The 18,551-nt window shown below is 47.0% G+C and overlaps 1 protein-coding gene across 1 annotated transcript in view; it reads left to right on the top strand.

Annotated features, from left to right (window-relative positions):
• The window catches only part of Fez1 (fasciculation and elongation protein zeta 1), a 55,061-nt gene extending 40,747 nt beyond the window's left edge, over window positions 1-14,314 (top strand). The window contains exons 6-10 of the mRNA XM_028858411.2: window positions 209-480; window positions 2,770-2,850; window positions 5,035-5,110; window positions 11,665-11,730; window positions 13,955-14,314. Coding sequence (XP_028714244.1) covers window positions 209-480; window positions 2,770-2,850; window positions 5,035-5,110; window positions 11,665-11,730; window positions 13,955-13,971 — 512 coding nt within the window. The 3' untranslated portion in view covers window positions 13,972-14,314. The remainder of the gene's footprint in view (window positions 1-208; window positions 481-2,769; window positions 2,851-5,034; window positions 5,111-11,664; window positions 11,731-13,954) is intronic.
• The last annotated feature ends 4,237 nt before the right edge of the window (window positions 14,315-18,551 follow it).

Below are 18,551 nucleotides of genomic sequence, written 5' to 3'. Positions count from 1 at the left end.
ACTTATTTCTTTCTCCTCTGCTTTTTGAGTTGGGTTTTTCTCTTCTATACTTGATATAATGCCCCTTTCTTCCTGGCCTTTTCCCTAAATAGTGATGGTCTTTCAGAGAAACTCTAAGTTGGAGGGACCTCCTCTAAGAACGGTCCCATCTCCAGCAGGTTCATGCCCGTCTGTAGATATCACCTACCAAAGCCATCTTCCTCTCTAGGGTTGAGACACATGTCTGGGTCTGAGCTGGCAGAGCTGCTGGACCAGGTGGAAGGTGCCATCCGTGACTTCTCAGAGGAGCTGGTCCACCAGCTGGCCCGCAGAGACGAGCTGGAGTTTGAGAAGGAGGTGAAGAACTCCTTCATCACGGTGCTCATTGAAGTTCAGAACAAGCAGAAGGAGCAGCGGGAACTGATGAAAAAGAGGCGGAAAGAGAAGGGGCTGAGCCTGCAGAGCAGCCGGATAGAGAAGGGAAACCAGATGCCTCTCAAGGTACGTGAGCAAGACTAGGCACAGCCAGCCTTGGCCCTAACCATCACATGTCCTGATACCTATCTTGCAGTGGACCCCGAAACAGGGATTGAGTTCTAACTGTGTGCGGAGCCCTGTGACAGGTAGTGTGGGTCAGGAAGGGATGCCACCTATCTGCCAGCTTCCCCAAAGGCCTTTCTCTGGTCTAAGTGGAGGACATACTGAATAAACATTAAAAAGTAAGTGGATGTGACCTGTTCTCTAGGCTGGTCCTCGAAGAGATGGAGCCCAGGATCTGTCATTGGCATGGATTATTGCCCAGCCTGGTCCCTTTGGGGCACGTGTAGGGTATTGCTGGGCTGTCTGAATGGCTGAAAATTGCTGGAGACCTGCTTCCATGGGATTCGGGTCCCAAAGATGATGTGTGGAGTCAGCATGGAGTGGGGGCGGGGGTAGACAGATAGGATCTGCGGGTGAATCAGGATGGCTGCCAGTGTGCTTATTGAAAAAAGAATATGCCTTTTATCTTTTATCTTCTATAGTTGTACACAGGATTAAATGGGAGAAAGGGAGCTGTGAGCTGGGGTGTGGCTTGTGATCAGGGGTTGAGGAAGTTAGCATTGATCTTGACAGGTTAATAGACATCAGTCATATGTTAATGAAAGGGCCATGAGTTCCTTCTGCCAGAAGTAGGAAGGTCTTAGTTTCTTTTTCTTTTTTTTTCTTTTTGGTTTTTTGAGACAGGGTTTCTCTATGTAGTTTTGGTGCCTGTCCTGGATCTCACTCTATAGACCAGGCTGGCGTCAAACTCACAGAGATCTGCCTGGCTCTGCCTCCTGAGTGCTGGGATTAAAGGTGTGTGCCACCACTGCCCGGCTTGGCTCAGTTTCTTTTATAACTTAGTTTATCCAAATAGCTAAAGCTTAAAGTGAGCAAAGACAAGGCTAGACAAATATGACGGTGAACTTGAGTAGACCTTAGGAATTTATAAATTCTGATTATCAAATATACCTTATTTATCAAGCATACGTTATCCATTTAAATTTTCTAGCATCTTGGTGTTAATTTGTATGTGAGTAGGCAGAGTTATCACACTATATGGTTCCGTGGTGGTGGGAATTTTTTCTAAAGAATTATTTTGTTTATAGAGGCTGCTATTTTATACATTTTTGTCCTTCAAAGCCCCCATGAAATTTCCCAAAAGGAAAGGCGTAAGGGAACTCCCATAACACATAGCGAGAATCATTAAAAGGCAAAGTGAAAGGGTGCTGGAGATTTGTGAGCCGCAAAGTCGAAATGCTGGAACTTTGTCAAGCAGCAGCAATGGTCACCATGTGGTCCGCGCCCGAAAGTAACCAGATGGTTCATTGGTTAGTGACAGGATGAAGTCCACAGAATTATCTACGTTGCTTTTCAACACATCTTTGCCTAGCTCTATCACAGACCCATTGAATTAAGCCTGGGTCATATGACTCTTGAAGTTTTCCTGGACTGGGACACTTCCAGAAGCCTGCCCTTCCTGATAGCTGCATTCTTTGTTCCTCTGTAAGATCTTTGTGTCATGGTTCTCCAGAGTGGCACTGTTCGGTCTCATTTTTGTTTACATGATACAGGATGAAATGAGGAAGTCTAGAGAGTGACAGAGGAGTCATCTAACCTTTAGGGACTTACCAAGATGAGTTTTTGAGACTGCTAACTATTCTTGCTTAAATTCTGGCCTAACTGTGCAAGCTGTTGTGCCCAGATCTCAGGGACCCCCAAAAGATTACCACGGAGACCGAATCTCACATGTAAAAGCAAAGAGCCTTTATTTCAAGGTTGGAGCTTGGTCTCTCTGTCCAACACAGGAGTGAGAGCAGAGAGCCCTGAGCCCAGGCAGGATGGGGTTTTTATCATAGCAGAGGTTGGGGTGAGGGGATTTCCAGGGTTCAGGACCTTGATTGGCTGAAATTTGTCTAGGGGTATAGACATGTGCTGTGCATGTTTGGGATGTCAGGTGTTTCCCCTTAGATGCTGGCCCTCCCTGAGTGGCGCCAGCTTATGGCTTTTCCTGGATCTGAGTCTTGCCTGCCAGTAAGCTTGTCACAGAAGCTGTGTCTGGGCCCCTAAGCCTGTCATGGAAGCTGTGTGGTCAAGCTGTTTTGGGCTCCCCCCACAAGCCAATGGCTTACATTCAATCTTTAGTCACTGTGGCCATTGCTCTAGGGCAGTGTGATAGCTGATAGCATTTGAGCAAGAACACAGAAGTCCCTGTGGTGGTGACATTGGGGCAGGAAGCCTTTGCCCATCTTGAGTGTGTTTCTTCCTCAGCGCTTCAGCATGGAAGGCATCTCCAACATCCTGCAGAGTGGCATCCGCCAGACCTTTGGCTCCTCAGGAGCAGACAGACAGGTATGTGCAGCCTGTTTGCTCTTTTTATTCTTCTAGACAGCTAACAGCTCAGCTTCCTCAGCAGAAATGAGGGGGATGAAGACCCAACAGAGTTATCCCAGAATTTGGGCAAGTGTGAAGTACCCTAACATTTTCTTCTAGTCTTAAGGAAGACACAGAAAATGTCTTTCAAAGGTCAATTTTTTTTTTTTTTTTTTTAGATCTTTTATTCTGGGACATGAATAAAAGTTAAAACTCAACACCAAATGTAGGTTTATGAATTAGTTTGCTTTAAGAATAAAACACAGGCTGTAGAGATGGCTCAGCTGTTTAAGGCTAGACTCACAACCGAAAGTACAAGCATGAAGGGTATTGGGGCATCTGTTTCATGACAGATCCCATCTTAGAGCCTAATCAGTTCTATCATATTGGACAATCAACTGAGACAGCGTCACCGGCCTCCTCAACCTCCAGCTCTGATTGTAAGTCACCCTGTGACATCTCTTTCTTGCCTCCAGTTTGCCAATAACTTGTAGCCAGCTTTGAAGTACTGCAACGAAATACCTGAGGCAATTAACTTTAGAAAGAGCAAAGTTTTGCTCATTTATTCTTATTGAGGGGATTCATTGGTTTGACATTTGCCAAGGTGGCATCATTGTGGGGTGTGTGTGTTATGAATTATGTACGCGTGGGAAAGCCCCAGCTTGCCGGGCCAGAGTATTCCACTCGTGCAGGGAACCATGCTGGCATGCAAGGCAAATGAACCCAGCGGGCTGGCAGGCAACCCACCCCATGTGGGCATGGCGGTGGGGCGGCGGCGGGTGGACATTCACAACCCAGATGCTACATCCATGTGGAAATCGTTTATTGCAATAGAGAGACAAAGAGAAGACAGGAAAGAGGGAGAGAAGAGAGAAAGAGGGGGGGTCGAGTGGTGCATACCTCATGGGAGTGAGGAAAGAGAAAGGAGGGGGTGGTGGTGGAGTTTTTACTTAAGAAGTGGCTTCTATGTCTGGACACAAGGCGGCCCGTCAGAATATTAACTGTGTAGGAACAAGCAGTCTCACGTTAAACTTGACAGATAGAAGAGAGAAACAAAAACAGAATGGGGTGGGTGGGGCACATAAGAGTTCAAGAGAGAATGCTTACTATCCTTTAAGAACCTGCATCATGATCTTCCCCTGGGCCCTCCCTACCCCTTAAAGGGCCATGATGCATGCCAGTACCATGGCCCCGGGGATCAAGGCTTTGCCTATGGACCTTTGGAAGACACATTACATCCAAACGACAGCATCTGGCACTTCTGGCTATTAAGGCGGAGTTCAACAACTTTGCCTGTTGTGTGCTGTGATCTGTTGCTAGGTCCTGGAGGTGCCAAGGTGAGAAGTCCTGGGCCTCCCCTCATCTGGTAGAGTACAAAAGCTAGTGGACTTGGCAGGGTGTGTGCTAACAACTTTGAAAATGTGAACTAGGTGATCATGAAGTATGTATGCTGTTTGAATGGTTGAAACTGAATCCAAAGTGTTAACAATTGTACTACCATAGCTAGAAGCCTAGGAACATCAAAACCAGCTCTTCCTGTTTACCGGAGAACTGAGGCCCAGAGTTATAGGGCAGCTTTTCCAGGGCCTCACAGGCAGTGACAGGGCCCAAACTCCAATTCCAGGACTCTAGGCTTGAACTTATCCCCTTGGGCTCCCCTGGGCCTGGCAAGATCTCTCTGGCTTTCTGGTCTTTGATGACCACCGGCACCTCAGGCTTTGCTGTGTCCTAGGAGGGAGCAATTCTGACCGTCAAGATCTTGGGTGGGGTGGAAATGTCATGTGACAAGAAAGAAAGAATTCCTTCTCACGTTGCACTGTGAAGAAAACAAACAAACAAACAAACAAACAAAAAACCTGTACCACTGCCTCTGCTGTTATCCAGGAGGAGGAAAGCTCCCCAGGGAACCAAAAGGATTTTAGCATATTAAGAATGTAGAAGTCGGGGCAAGGGGTGTTTTCCCCCACTGATTATGGGGAAAGCCTTACTTTAGAGATAATACATGAGGAGGTGGAAGAAAGTTCTGAAGTAGCGGTGTGCTAGTGACGATGAGTTTTACCCAGGTTATAAAAAAAAGCATGGTCTCTGTGCAAGTTGCCCACTGTGCCTTAACCCAAGAGGGACCAGCGACTCAGGCTCTGCCTGCCCTGTTTGTCTTGGCAGTATCTGAACACAGTCATCCCTTACGAGAAGAAATCCTCTCCTCCCTCCGTGGAAGACCTGCAGATGTTGACAAACAGTGAGTTCCCTCCTCCTGAGCCCCGGCCTAGGAGATCCTCCCTCTCTTGTTCTCAGTTCCCAGGTTTCTCTAGGATGGCTTTGCACGGGACAAAATTCTCTGCATATCCTATCCTCTTGAAAAAGGCAAAAATTAAAGGCTCTGTTGTGGCTCCCAGGTTTTGTTTTACGGGTGGGGAGGGACTCGAGGGGTGGGCAGAGTTTTCTGTTTTCCCTGCAGCTCATGGGGCTTTGTCTTCTTGACTTCAACTGTCCACACCTGGGCCCCTTGGAGTAGAGCACTCTGTCTGGGGGGGGGGGGGGGGGGCGGCGCTGTGCTGTTAACATGAAGCAAGGCTGTTTGGGTGGAGCGAGGGTGCTTGGGAAAGAACAGAGTCTAGTTTTCCTTCCAGGAAGCGACGGCCTCTTCACGCAAGCTGCTTTGTTCTGTGTTGATAAATGTTCTGAGCTGTGAGGGAGAAGCAACATGTAATAAAGGCTTTCCGTAGGCAGAGTCCATCTACCTGTGTGTGTATGTGTGTACAACCTTCCCAAAGGGCCAGCGTCAGATAGCAGTATCCTCTTGACTCTCCATAGGAGGAGAAAATCCCAGGCTGAAACTTGGTGACACGCTCAGTGGATCAAATAGAAATCCCATTTTCCCCCAGGCAACTGAGCCTGCCGAATGAGAGAGCTCATAAGGCTGCTCAGTGCACTGTGGCTGCACTGGAGGGGATGGGCCAGCGCAGGGCTATCGATAGGTCATGCTAGACGAGGGAGAGGGACTTTTGCTCAGCCTAGGAACACAACTGTCTCCCTACTGCACCCCCATCCCCACGTTAAGGGTGAAGAAACGCTTCCTTTTTATCCACCCCGAGAACAAAAGCAGGAGTGTGCAGCAAACACATCTTGTCAACATCCATAGACATCATGTCCTTGAGAATCAGGAATTGTAACTTCAAAGTACGTGTCTGCTCTGGTTAGACGTCTACATTTGCATCAATATGTGCTGAGATTTATTTTTCAGTACTATGGATTGAAACTAGGGACTTGTGTGTGCTACCCCAGAGCTGTGCCATCTTTTCAACCTTTGGGCTAGGAGCTCACTAAGTTGCTCAGGCCGCCCTTGGACTCATGATGTGACAACCCAGGCAGGCTCCAAATTTGTTATCCTCTTGCCTGAGCCTCTGGGATTCCAGGTTTGTTCTTCCAGGCCCAGCTTTTTTATTTATCTTAATTTTTAAAAATTTTATGTGTACAGATGTTTTGCCTACATGTGCATATGTACAGGACTTGCGTGCCTGGTGCCCATGAAGGCCAGAAGAGGGTTCTGGAGTTACAGATAGGACGAGCCATCATGTGGGTGCTGGGAACTGAATCTGGGTTCCTAGCAAGAGTTGCAAGTACTCTTTTTTTTTTTTTCAGTATTTTTTAAAAATTTTATGTGCATTGGTGTTTTGCCTGCATGTATATCTATGTGAAGGTGTCATATCTTGGAGTTATAGACAGTTGTGAGCTGCCATGTGGGTGCTGGGAATTGAACCCGGGTCCTCTGGAAAAGCAGTCAGTGCTCTTAAATCCTGAGCCATCTCTCCAGCCCTTAAAGTTAGCCCTGGCTGTCCTGCAACAAACTCTGTAGACCAGGCCGGCCTCAAGCTCACAGAGATCCGCCTGCCTCTGCCTCTCAAGTGCTGGGATTAAAGGTGTGCGTCACCACAGGCTGGCGGAGTTGTAAGTACTCTTAACCACTGAGCCATCCCACCAGCTACCTCCCACCCACTGCCTTTTTTGTTTTGGGACCAAGTCTCTCTCCTTAGCCCAGGCTGTCCTGGAGCTCTCAGAGATCCATCTGCCTCTGCCTCCTGAGTGCAGGCATTAAAGGTGTGCGCACCATGCCTCACCTGCCTTTTTGTTTTTGAGACCTGTTTCTTTTTTCCTTCCTTCCTTCCTTCCTTCCTTCCTTCCTTCCTTCCTTCCTTCCTTCCTTCCTTCCTTCCTTCCTTCCTTCCTTCCTTTCTTCCTTTTCTGTTTGATATGTGCTCACTGTATAGCCCAAGCTATCTATGAACTCCATTGACCAAAAGAGCCTCTTACATGTTGGGATTATAAGTGCAGACCATAATCCCAGCACTAGAGAGGCAGAGGCAGGCAGATCTCTGTAAGTTCGAAGCCAGCCTGGTCTACAGAGTGAGTTCCAGGATAGGCTCCAAAGCTACACAGAGAAACCCTGTCTCAAAAAAAACCAAAAAAAGAAAGAAAGAAAAAAAAGAGTGCAGATTGATCTGCCGATCTGCCCAGCCATAGCTTTTCTTACTTAAGTAATTTAAAAGATTAATTATTATTTCATGTGTATGAGTGTTTTTGCTCACACATGAGTCTACCACATATGTACAATGCAGAAGAGTACTCCATGAAATTTGAGTCACAGGAGTTGTGAGTTGCCGTGTGGGTGCTGGGAAGCTAACCTAGGTCTGCTACAAGAACATCAAGTCCTCTCAACCTCTTTTTAGCCCCACGGTATAGCTCAGTGGTAGAGCCCTTGCCGAGCATTCACAAGGCTCGCATTCGGTGTTTGGGATCACACATGTGCGCGCGCGCGCACACACAAAGCCAACATTTACAGGTGCTGTGTTTTCACAGCAGTAAACATTTGAAAGACAGCTTGGACAAATTTCAAAGGTTGCTGTATGTCAAGTACTTAACCATGCTCTTGAAAAAGGGAAGAACTATTCATTCATCATTGACCCATAGATAGAAAGTTGGTGCAATTCTCTCCATTGTAAAACAGTTGTATATTTTTCAATTCATTAAAAAGGTATAGGGCCAGTGAGATGGCTCAGTGGGTAGAGCACTTGCTGTGCCAGCCTTGAGATCTGAGTTCAATCCCCAGAACCTACATAAAGGTAGAAGGATAGAACCAACTGTGTAGAATTGTTCTTGGCCTCCACATAGGACCCATAGCCCAAATGTACACACATGCACACACACACACACACACAGACAGACACACACAGACAAACACACAATGAAAGTTATTTTAAAATTATAACCACAGTGTATCCATCATTAGAATACTGTAGGAATGGAGTTGGGGATTTAGCTCAGTGGTAGAGCGCTTGCCTAGCAAGCGCAAGGCCCTGGGTTTGGTCCTCAGCTCTGAAAAAAAAAAAAAAGACAAAATAATAAGAATACTGTAGGAATATGGAAACTCGAACAAAGAAATTCAGTGTGCTCATCAGTTTTACGTAACTGTGACAAAATGAGGGAACCACTTAAAGGAGGGAAGGTTCATTTCACTCATTGCTTCAGAGGTCTCAGTCCATCTGGTTGGCTTATTGTTTCTGGGTCCATGGTGAGACAGAACGTCATGGAGGAACGGGTACAGTGACACAGAATTGCTCATCTCATGGCTGCTGGGGAAGCCAGAGAGCCCCATGGGCATGCCCTCAAGGACTCACACTCTGACTAGGTCTCGCCTCTATCACCTGCCAGGAGCCCATCAAACTTTGAACATTCCAGTCCATTGGTGAGTCCAGAGCCCTCATGATCCAGTCACGTCCCCAAAGCTCCGGCTCTGCACATCATTGAATTAGGAACCAAATCTCAATATGTGAACATTTGGGGGACATTTCAGATCAAACCATGACATTCATTTCCCCCATCATCATGGTTACTACTGTGGTATTTTAAAAGTTTTTCTGGTAGTTGCAGTTTCATGAGCTACAGAAGTTTTTATTTTATTTTATTATTTGATGTGTGGGGGTGTTTTGCCCACCTGTATGGCTGTGCAGCACTTGCATGCATTAGATGGAGAGAGGAGCATCAGATCCATTGAAACTAGAGCTGCAGATGGCTGTGAGCCAACATGTGGGTACCGGGACTTGAACTTGAGTCCTCTGGAAAAGCAGTCTGTGTTCTTAACTGCTGAACCATCTCTCCATAAATTTGCATCTAAAAATATACCACAGAGCCAGTAGATGGCTCAGCAGGTAAAGGTCCTTGCCACTAAGCCTGGGACCTGAGTTCCATCCCTGAGACCTCATGGTAGAAGGAGAGAACCAAGTTCTCCAGCAAGTTGTCCTCTGACTTCCACATGCACGCCCTGGTATACATATCCACCCACTACACACCACAGTGCATGTAATTAAAGAGTTTTAGACACAGCAGAAAGCAAACAGAAGAAACCAGGACCCCCAGCATCTAATTCTGTTGAAATGGGTATATATCCAAAAACATAAGGAAAACAAACCCTAATAGGTTATGGGTCCACTCTTTTCCCTGGGCCACAACTGCTGATTTGTATCATCATCATATTGGGTCCTGTTCTTCACCGGGTTCTGACCCTGTTCCGAGTTTCATTACCCAGCCTCAAAACCAGGAGAACATGGACATGGATCTGGGATCCCTTGTCGTGGTGGCCTCCTGACTCAGGGCCCGCTGATCTTCACTGCTCACTCTGCTTATAAAAGTGAAATATGTTCACTGAGGAGAATTAGGCAGCATGGAAACAGTCCCAGAAGAAACATCCTCTGTGCTCTCACACTCAGAACTGCTTAACGGTTTCATGCATTGTTCTAGGTTTTTCTATGTTAGGGTATATTTGTTATAAAGCTAATACATGTTCTTTAGCCTTCTTCGTTGATGAGTCTGTTTCACAGATGTAGGTCTCTCATTTTCATAAGGTGGTATAAGACTACACAGACTGGATACACTGTCATCTATTAAGGACCTTATTGGTGAAAGAGTCTACTGTTGGATGCTTTTGTTGAAGTAATAAATAAGGCTCAGATACTTTCTAACAGAATTTCCTTAAGTTGACTTCTATAATGTAAGTTGTGAACACGAGAACATGTTAGTTAACAGAAAAAAGTTTATTTATTTGAGGATGGAACATGGGCCTTACATTTGCTAGACCAGTGTCCGACCATTGAGTTACAGTCTCACCCCCTAGAAAGTGCAATTTTAAAGCTTTTATGAAAATATTCCTTAAAAACTTTCAGGCTTTAAAAGTGTTCCTATTGTTTGCTTCTTGTATAAGTCAAGTAGGTATTTCAGCAAGAGCTGTGAAGGCTCCCTGGGAGTCCACAGTTCTTCAGCTCTACATAGTCTAACAGTGTAATGGACCTTGTTGTGACCTGCATGGCTTTAGAGTTGACTTGAGTAATGAGGAGTGGAGAAAGGAGAGACACAGAGACAGAAAAGCTGGGGTTGGGTGGGCCATGTACTCCAACGGAGATATACCAGTAGAAGCTGGAAACTCAGCACATTAATTGTATTCACTGAATCAAGAGGTGGGTTTATTGCACACAGCTGAACGGGTCAGCTGATAGCTGTAGGGGCAGTTTCAGGTCGCAGTAGAGGGAAGGGGGAAGGTATGAGTAACAGTTCCTGCACACACTGTTTTTAGCTAAGGGTCAGTGATTCATAACATCCATATTTGGACCAGAGGAAGGCTTTGCCATTTCGCTGTGTCTGAGGCATCAGCATTCTTGACCTGGCTGTATATATGTAAACAAAACACATTCACTCCGGACTTCATTTCCTCCCCACAGGACATAACATAGAATAAAGGTTTGTGGATAAACTTCATTTGTGGTCAATAAATTGGAGGTGAGGATTATTGCAATAATTTTTTTAAAAGATTTATTTATTAATTATGTATACAGTGTTCCGTCTGCATGTATGCCTGCAGGCCAGAAGAGGGTGCCAGGTCTCATTGCAGATGGTTGTGAGCCACCATATACAGATGCTGGGAATTGAACTCAGGACCTCTGGAAGAGCAGCCAGTGCTCTTAACTGCTGAGCCATCTCTCCAGCCCACAATAACAATTTTTTTTCTGTGCGTAGAATATCTTTTTGTTTTGTTTGTTTTGTTTTTCGAGACAGGGTTTCTCTGTGTAGCTTTGCACCTTTCCTGGATCTCGCTTTGGAGAACAGGCTGGCCTCGAACTCACAAAGATCTGCCTGGCTCTGCCTCCCAAGTGCTGGGATTAAAGGTGTGCGCCATCACCGCCCAGCATGTAGAATATCTTTAAAGATAGTTTCATAATGGGCATGGTGGAGAGTGTCCTTCATTCTAGCGCTCCAGAGGCTGAGAAAGGTGGATCTCTGTGAGTTTAAGGCTATCCTGGGCTACATGGTGAGTTCCAGACCAGCCAGGGTTACATAGTGAAACCCTGTGAAAAAGCAGAACAAACAACACCGTTTTATTAGTGTTTCACCAATTAATATATAACATTTAGATGGACTATGTCCCAAAACTGATTTTATCATTTTGGACCATTGCTTCATTTATTTTTATTAAAGATACACACTTGGTAGATGGTATGGAAATTATAGATGAGCCAAAAAGGGACATTCGAAAGAAATCACTGGTAGGTCCACTCTGCAGAGACAACCCTGCAGCATGCTGTGAGTATTCTCTCTCACCCCAAGAATGCTCTCTTGAAAGCTTGTAGACGGCTGCATCTGCTTATACTCAATGAATACCAAATCATTTCTTTCTTGCTTAGGGCGGAAGTTGTCTGATACCCTGACAGTATCTTGACCCATCTCTCCCTCTCTCTCCTTCCCTAGTTCTCTTCGCCATGAAGGAGGACAATGAGAAGGTGCCTACTTTGCTAACGGACTACATTTTAAAAGGTGAGAGCAGCTGCCCTCCTCCCCACATAGGAGGGGTCCTCTGGGCTCCCGTGCTAGCTGCGGAGCTCACGCTGAAAACACCATAGAGCGCCACCACGGCGACCAGGCAGTGGTCACATAAACCACGTGGTCATCATGAGGGCTTCATGATGATGGGTGTCACTAGCAGGCCTGGGGAGATTCTGTTACTTCAGGTCACCAGTGTGTGTGCTCATGAGGAACAGGACACCAACACAGGACTTAACCATGGAAATCCTGTGGCTTTTGTGCCATGTCATATGTAGCTGGGCAAAACAAAGCCTGAACATAAGTTAATACTTTCAGTATTGTCTTGAAAGGTGCATGGTGTCATGATTAAGTTTGTCTTTTCATTAGCTTTTATGGAGGGGAGTAAAGCTGGAGACCCAGGGGCTCACACGTGCTAGGCGAGCATCCTCCCATTGAGCCACAGCTGTGGCTTCGATCCTGTAACTTCTTTTTGAACATTCCAAAACTATGAAAGTTTTCAGTGCAGCCAACAGTAAAGAGGATTAACTCACAGCTATCTTTTTTTTTTTTTTAATGTCTATTTATTTTTATGTGTATAGGTGTTTTCCCAGAATGTGTTTGTTCTCCTTGTGTGTGTCCAAAGAGGCCAGAAGAGGGCGTCAGGTCCCCTGGGACAGGAGTTACAGACAGTTCTGAGTTCTGACTTATGTGGGCTCTGGGAATTGAACCTGGGTCTTCAGGGAGAACAGCCAGTGCTCTTAACCCTTGAGACATCTCTCCAGGCCACACCTGTCTTCTTTATATTCTTATCCAGCAGTTTTGTTTTGAAGCAGATTTCTGTTAGTATGTTTTTCATTCATAAATATCTCAGTGTACATTTCTAAAACCTGAGAATTGGACACGTGGCCACAATACCATTATCGCAACTGAAGAGCTAGGGCCGGGGGTGGTGATCGGCCGTAGAGTGCCTGCCTCGCAAGTATGAGGCCCTGGGCTCCACTCCCAAAACAACAAAAAGGGAGAGGGAAGGCCACGACCACAAAATTCAGCTTTGTGTGTGTCACTGGTGACCCAATCACTGCTCAGATCACCTTGGTCCCCATCAAGTGTTTCCAGTTCATTTGCTTGCATCAGGACCTGAGGAAGGTCCATAAAATGTGATGATTTATCTCCTAAGTCTATCTCTGTCTGTCTCTGTGTCTCTGCCACTCCCGCCCCTTCTTCCTGTCCTCCTCCCAGCATCTCAGGTAGCCCAGGTTGGCCCCTAACCTCTCTGTAGCTGAGAAGGACCTTGAAATCCTCATCTTCCTGCCTCTACCTCCCAGGTGCTGGGATCACCACCACGCTCAGCCAATCTGAATCTTTAAAAACCAAAACCAAAACCAAACCAAACCAAAATAAAAAAAACAAAAAAAAAAAAAAAAACAAAAAAAACATATATAGCCTTCCTTTTCCTTCTTCTTGATTATTTAAATCAATAAATTTTAGAATATCTTTAATCTATTCTCTGTCTCCTTTAGTTATTGTAACTGGTCTAACGAGGGCTCGATGAGGTCCAGGCTCAGGACCTTTGCTGAACACCACTGACGGGTGATTGCAGATCCCCGTGAGGAGCCCTACACTGTCTGGTTGTCTTCTTTTTGTGTGTTACTGGCCATTGATGACCACACAGTCAGTGTATGTCTGGACCCATCATCTTTGAGTTCTTGCTCCACATTCACACAAAACCTAGAGGAGTTGCAAAAGGCTTATGGAACCTAGTTGTGAAATCCCAAACTGTACCCTTTCTATGAGGATCAGAGGGATTAATATTAAATTCCAATAGGAAGAACTCGTGACTCTCAAAGACTTTGCAAGGATAGAAGTTTTTCAAAGAAGTGTGTAGAGATGGGTTATATGAGGTTGGTGAGCTGAAAGATAGGCCATGACCCACTGAAATGTCAGTGAATTTATAAAATAGTTAATATTTATGGAGCGTACTTTACAAGTCTCTCAGCAACCCTGTCAGCAGCTCAGGTACATCCTAATGTGTGGCTGAAGAATGAGCATGGCCAGGGAAGGCATTTCCTTAAAGTCCCAGAGTTCGATCCATGGGCCCTGGAGACTGCAGCGCTTGCTTATGGTAGCGGGTACCCGTCATTCTCTCCTGTTCCTGGAAAGGTGACTCAGGTCCTTGGGGGTGGCTCTCTGCTCAGCGTGATCCCTGCATGACCTCTCTCCTCTTCTCTCGTTTCAGTGCTCTGTCCAACCTAACCTCACCTTTGGAGCAGCCTCACTGCGGGAGGTCACTGAGCAAGAAAGTCATCCCGTCACCGGGATTGCATGACACCACGTAACCTCCGGCGTGTATTTAAACGTGTATAGCTTAACCTGGATTAAACATGAGCCACCGTGCGCGCGCGGGGTCCTTTGCTGTTGGCTTCTAGTGCTAGTAATCCTTGGATGCATGATCGGGCACAGGGCCGAAGACGCTGCCTCCTCTCCACCCGTGTTGGGGAAGGCAGGTGCCCTCACCACTCATTATGTAGTCTGGCTCCAGCCCTCAACCCAGCTTATACTCTAAGACTAATTTTGAAATAAACCTTCATTTAATTAATATTCTTCATGCTTTTTGGGAGAGGTGGTATCCATTGGCTCTGTGTTCCAAACCCTCTAGGTCAATGATGTCTGGCTGCTCTCAACTGCTGGCCTGTGGCCATGGTGCTGATACCCTATGGTGGGTACTAGTGGGGTCGTGTGATGTGATGAGGCTGCCTACACCACAGGAGGAGGCCATCCATCGTCCCTTAAGTTTTCACTGCTTGGCTCTATTACATGGGGTAGACACCAAACTAGCTGGTCTGAAGCGAGGCGGAGGTGGAGAATCCCAGGGATGAGCTGTAAGTGGTATGTCTGCAGTGCCGCCCGTTGGGGTGCCAGGTTGGATTTTGGGGGCCTCGGAGCTCAGGAGCCGGAGGGAAGAAGCTCTGCTGACCTCAGCTACCTGGGAGGACGCGCCGTTTTCCTGCCCTGAGATCTGTCAACACTCCCTCTCTGCCCTCAGTGGCCTGTGGGAAAGGAACAGCATCCTGTGACTTTGCTCCTCCGTACTGCAGCCCTGAGGCCCAGCAGCACTCACTCCTCCATGCAGCCTCTGGCTTTGATAGTAGGCATCTGTCAGCCTCAGTAACAGCAGGTGGATGCTGCCCTTGGATCCCGGATGCTGACTCTGTCCTAGCATAGCCTGAATCCCTTTGCCTTTCGTCTTCTAGTTTGAATGATACTCGTACTGCCAGTTCCCATACTCCTGGCTTTCAAAACAAAACAAAACAAAACAAAACAAAACAAAAAACAAACAAAAGAAGGTTTACAGGGTGGGCACTGCATGCCCGCTACCAGCCCTATCACTTTCTACAACTTGACTCACATCCCAGCAACTCAGAGTCATAAGCAGGTATGTATTTGTATCTTCTGGGTTATCCAGAGGAGAAAGCCTCGAAGCAGAGATGGTCAGCAACTCACCCAAGGCTACTAAGGAGATAGTAGTGAGGACGGACACTTAGGTCTCATCCAAGTGGATGTTCTCAGATGTTTAGGGGCGTAGTGCTTGCTTAACCACAGGAGCCACTCCATAGAAAACCTGATAAGGGCGAAGACAGGGTGGGTTCTCTGCCACTCATTTCCCAGGCTTCTGCTTTCCTTGAAGCAGACAAGAGGCAATCTTTGAGGGTGGGTGGGAAGCAAAGGAGGAGGGCCGTACTCTACCAGGAAGCTGTCAGAGTACCTGTATGTCTTGTGTGTGTTCATAGTGCCAAGTTATACAGAGATCCAGGCAGGGAACACTCAGGCTGCCACCTAAGGTGGAAGAGACCACAAAGTATACACCCAAACCATCAGAATCTATACGCTGACACCGATACTAAGCCTTTGACAAAGAAGGTGACTTCAATTCTGCAACTCATCAACCTTAAGGCTACAGATTCCAAAGGTCACTAGTGACATGAGGTGATCATCAGGAAGTTCAATATTTTGCCACTTGTAGGGTTTTTCATCAATGTCGGCAAAGGGGAAATAATGAACACACACACACACACACACACACACACACACACACACACACACACACACGCTTTTCCTCCTGTTTTTGGTTTATGAGATCTGGGTCAGCCACTTCTTTTTCCCCAATTTATCCTGCCAGCAGGTGTCTGAATCAGCCGGAGCCAAGCTAATCAAAGCCAGTGGTAGTTAAAAATAAACCTCAAGTGTCTGGGACCCTTGAGGAGGTTATCGGAAAGGGGGAGAAGAGTGCCTTGATTTTGTCACCTTTTCTGCAACAGGAGTTGAGAGGGCACATGAAAGCCATCCCTCAAGATTCGGTATCATCTGCCTTTCCTTCTCCCTATCCCCGTGTGTCAAGCTTTGGTGTCCAGCAGTACCGACCACACCTAGAAAAGAGACAAAATCCCTGGTCTATCCAAGCCCACCTCAGACAAGCCCTCCCTTTAGCTAGCTAGAATTTGCATCAGGTTTTGGGACAGCATTGCTAGTTAGTGCTCTGAATGGAGCCAGAACCCAGGGAAGGCTCAGCTAATGTTAGCAGGTAAAACCAATGCTCTTCTCAGGCTTCCCCTCTGCTCAAATGTTCTGGAGTACCATAGCAATGTGGGGTGGAGGGGAAGCCCAGTGGTGAACTGCATTTCAGGGTCCATCACAAAACTCACACCAAGTCTAGGATGTCAACACTTAAATCAGTAGTGGAAAGTCCCATCTACAGGAGCCCTCCCGGGTAGACTAGTGGGGTGGCTGGGAGGTCCCTGAACTCAACTGGGTTTCTATTAAAAGATTTTTCTAAACCTAGTCTGGTCAAGTCCTGGGAAGAAAACCCATTATGGTGCTGGAGGCCCCCCCCTTCAATTATGTGGAGTAGAAACACGTGATGGGGGTGGGGTGGGGTGAATATTTCTCCAGTCTTTTTTATCTCTGTTTAAGGATGGGAGACAGCCACGATCCTTCAGGAAGAAAACAACATGGCAAGTGTCTTGTGGCCCCAAGTTTTGTAGGATGAAATTGGAAATCACGGATTTTGCTGAGAACGTATAAAATAAGCCCTTTCCACTTTCACTTCAACGTCTGGAGTAGACCCATCTTCAGTTGGTGGTCATAGAGAACCGTAAACTGCCAATGAGGAAGCATTGACCAGGGCCTTCCCAAGACAGGCATGCCCTTCCAACTGATAGATAACCCTGGCATCTACCCCGTTGCCTTAAGATGTATTATAACTTAAATCTTCAAGTACTTGACTGAATCCATGCCATGGGCACGGATCAGCACCCACCATGCCCTAGGCTCTCCTACCACAGCCTGGTCACTCAGGGCATTATGGGGTCTACGTAGGAGGCTGAAACCTGGGGCACCCCAGAGTGTCCGCTTTTCCTGTTTAGAAAGCAAAAAGTAAGGAGAGGAGCCTCATTTCCTGGAAGCCAGGAGAGGTGATTCTCATCCCTGAGCCAGCCTTCATGATTAGCATGCACAAGAGGGGAGTAATTATATGCTACTTTTAGAGAAGAGACACTCCCATTCTCGATGGCGCCTGATTATATATTTCTTTGTGAGTCTGAGAGGATCGTCATCATTTGGATTTCTGTCTGAGCCTGGCGTTTGCCCTCCTCCTTCCGCTGGGAGGGAAGCACAGGCCATTCTGCTGACCTGGAAGGTGCTTTGGCTTTCTAAAGCCTTACTTCTAAAGAACAATGAGCCACCTTAGCCCGCAGCCCAGCAGCTCCACTTCTTACCCAAGCCCTCATGCATATTCATCCTGCTTCCCAGCGCTCAGCATGGAATATGCAAATTAGCCAAGCAGGAGCTGGTTGGCATTTCGATAATAGCTTTGTCTGAAAAACCCCCAGGGACACAAGCACTTCTCTCTCTCTCTCTCTCTCTCTCTCTCTCTCTCTCTCTCTCTCTCTCTCTCTCTCTCTCTCTCCTCTGCCTCTCCCCTCTGCTCTCCTCCTCTCCTCCCCGCACTGTCCCTGCTCTCCCTGCCCCCACATGTCCCAGAACAAGGAAATGAATCATAGGTTGCAAGAAGTGAGGAGCCAGGTGTTTGTCTTCCAGTCCAGCATATTTCCACTTCATCCTTTGTCCCCCCTTTTCCTTGATCAGAATTATTTTATTATCCTCTCCCACCAATATTGCTGAATCTGACAGTGCCCCGGAGCCCTGGGCCAGTTCTCTGCTCTCAGTTGACTCCCCTTTATGGGTGGGCACCTGTTCTAGGCCAGCTTGTCCAAGAGCGCCCAGCGCTTCGTGCCTCCTCCATCTTTCAGCCTGATTGTGTCCGTGTGCTCAGGAGTCGGTCCTAAAAACCTAAGTACCTTGATCTCCAGGCAGCGGGAGGGGGTTGTCTTTCTACACAGGTCAGGGGAAAAGGCTTGGCTGGTGCTGCTACATCTCTTGGACTCATCACACACAGATCTGTAAACCTCATCTGTGCAACCATCAGCAAGGGGCTCCGGCCCACTCCTACATCCTAGACAGCTTCCTTTTCGAAGATCGACTTCCTGACTCCCCCTCCAGTCCACTCCTGCCTCTCAGCAGATCTGTGGAAAGTGGCTTCCTGAGTTCCGAGGACAGAGATTCTATCTTGCCTCTTTCCTAAGGGAGACTGCTGTGGGCAGGCAGACTGAGGCTGCAGCCAACATTATTGAACACTTTTCTCATCCAAGGGACTTTGTGGGGGACAGGTGAGGGCATGTTCAGGGAGGCAAACACCTCTTAGAACTTCAGGATGAAAGGTCTCCTCCCTTGGCCTGAAGGCTGGTTCTGGTCAAGCCAAGGTTTAGGGAGGCCCATGA

This window comes from Peromyscus leucopus, chromosome 7, assembly GCF_004664715.2.
Source record: "Peromyscus leucopus breed LL Stock chromosome 7, UCI_PerLeu_2.1, whole genome shotgun sequence".
In the NCBI taxonomy this organism is placed as follows: Eukaryota; Metazoa; Chordata; class Mammalia; order Rodentia; family Cricetidae; genus Peromyscus; species Peromyscus leucopus.
Note: the sequence above shows the minus strand (reverse complement) of the source record. Positions and strands in the feature narration are given on the sequence as shown.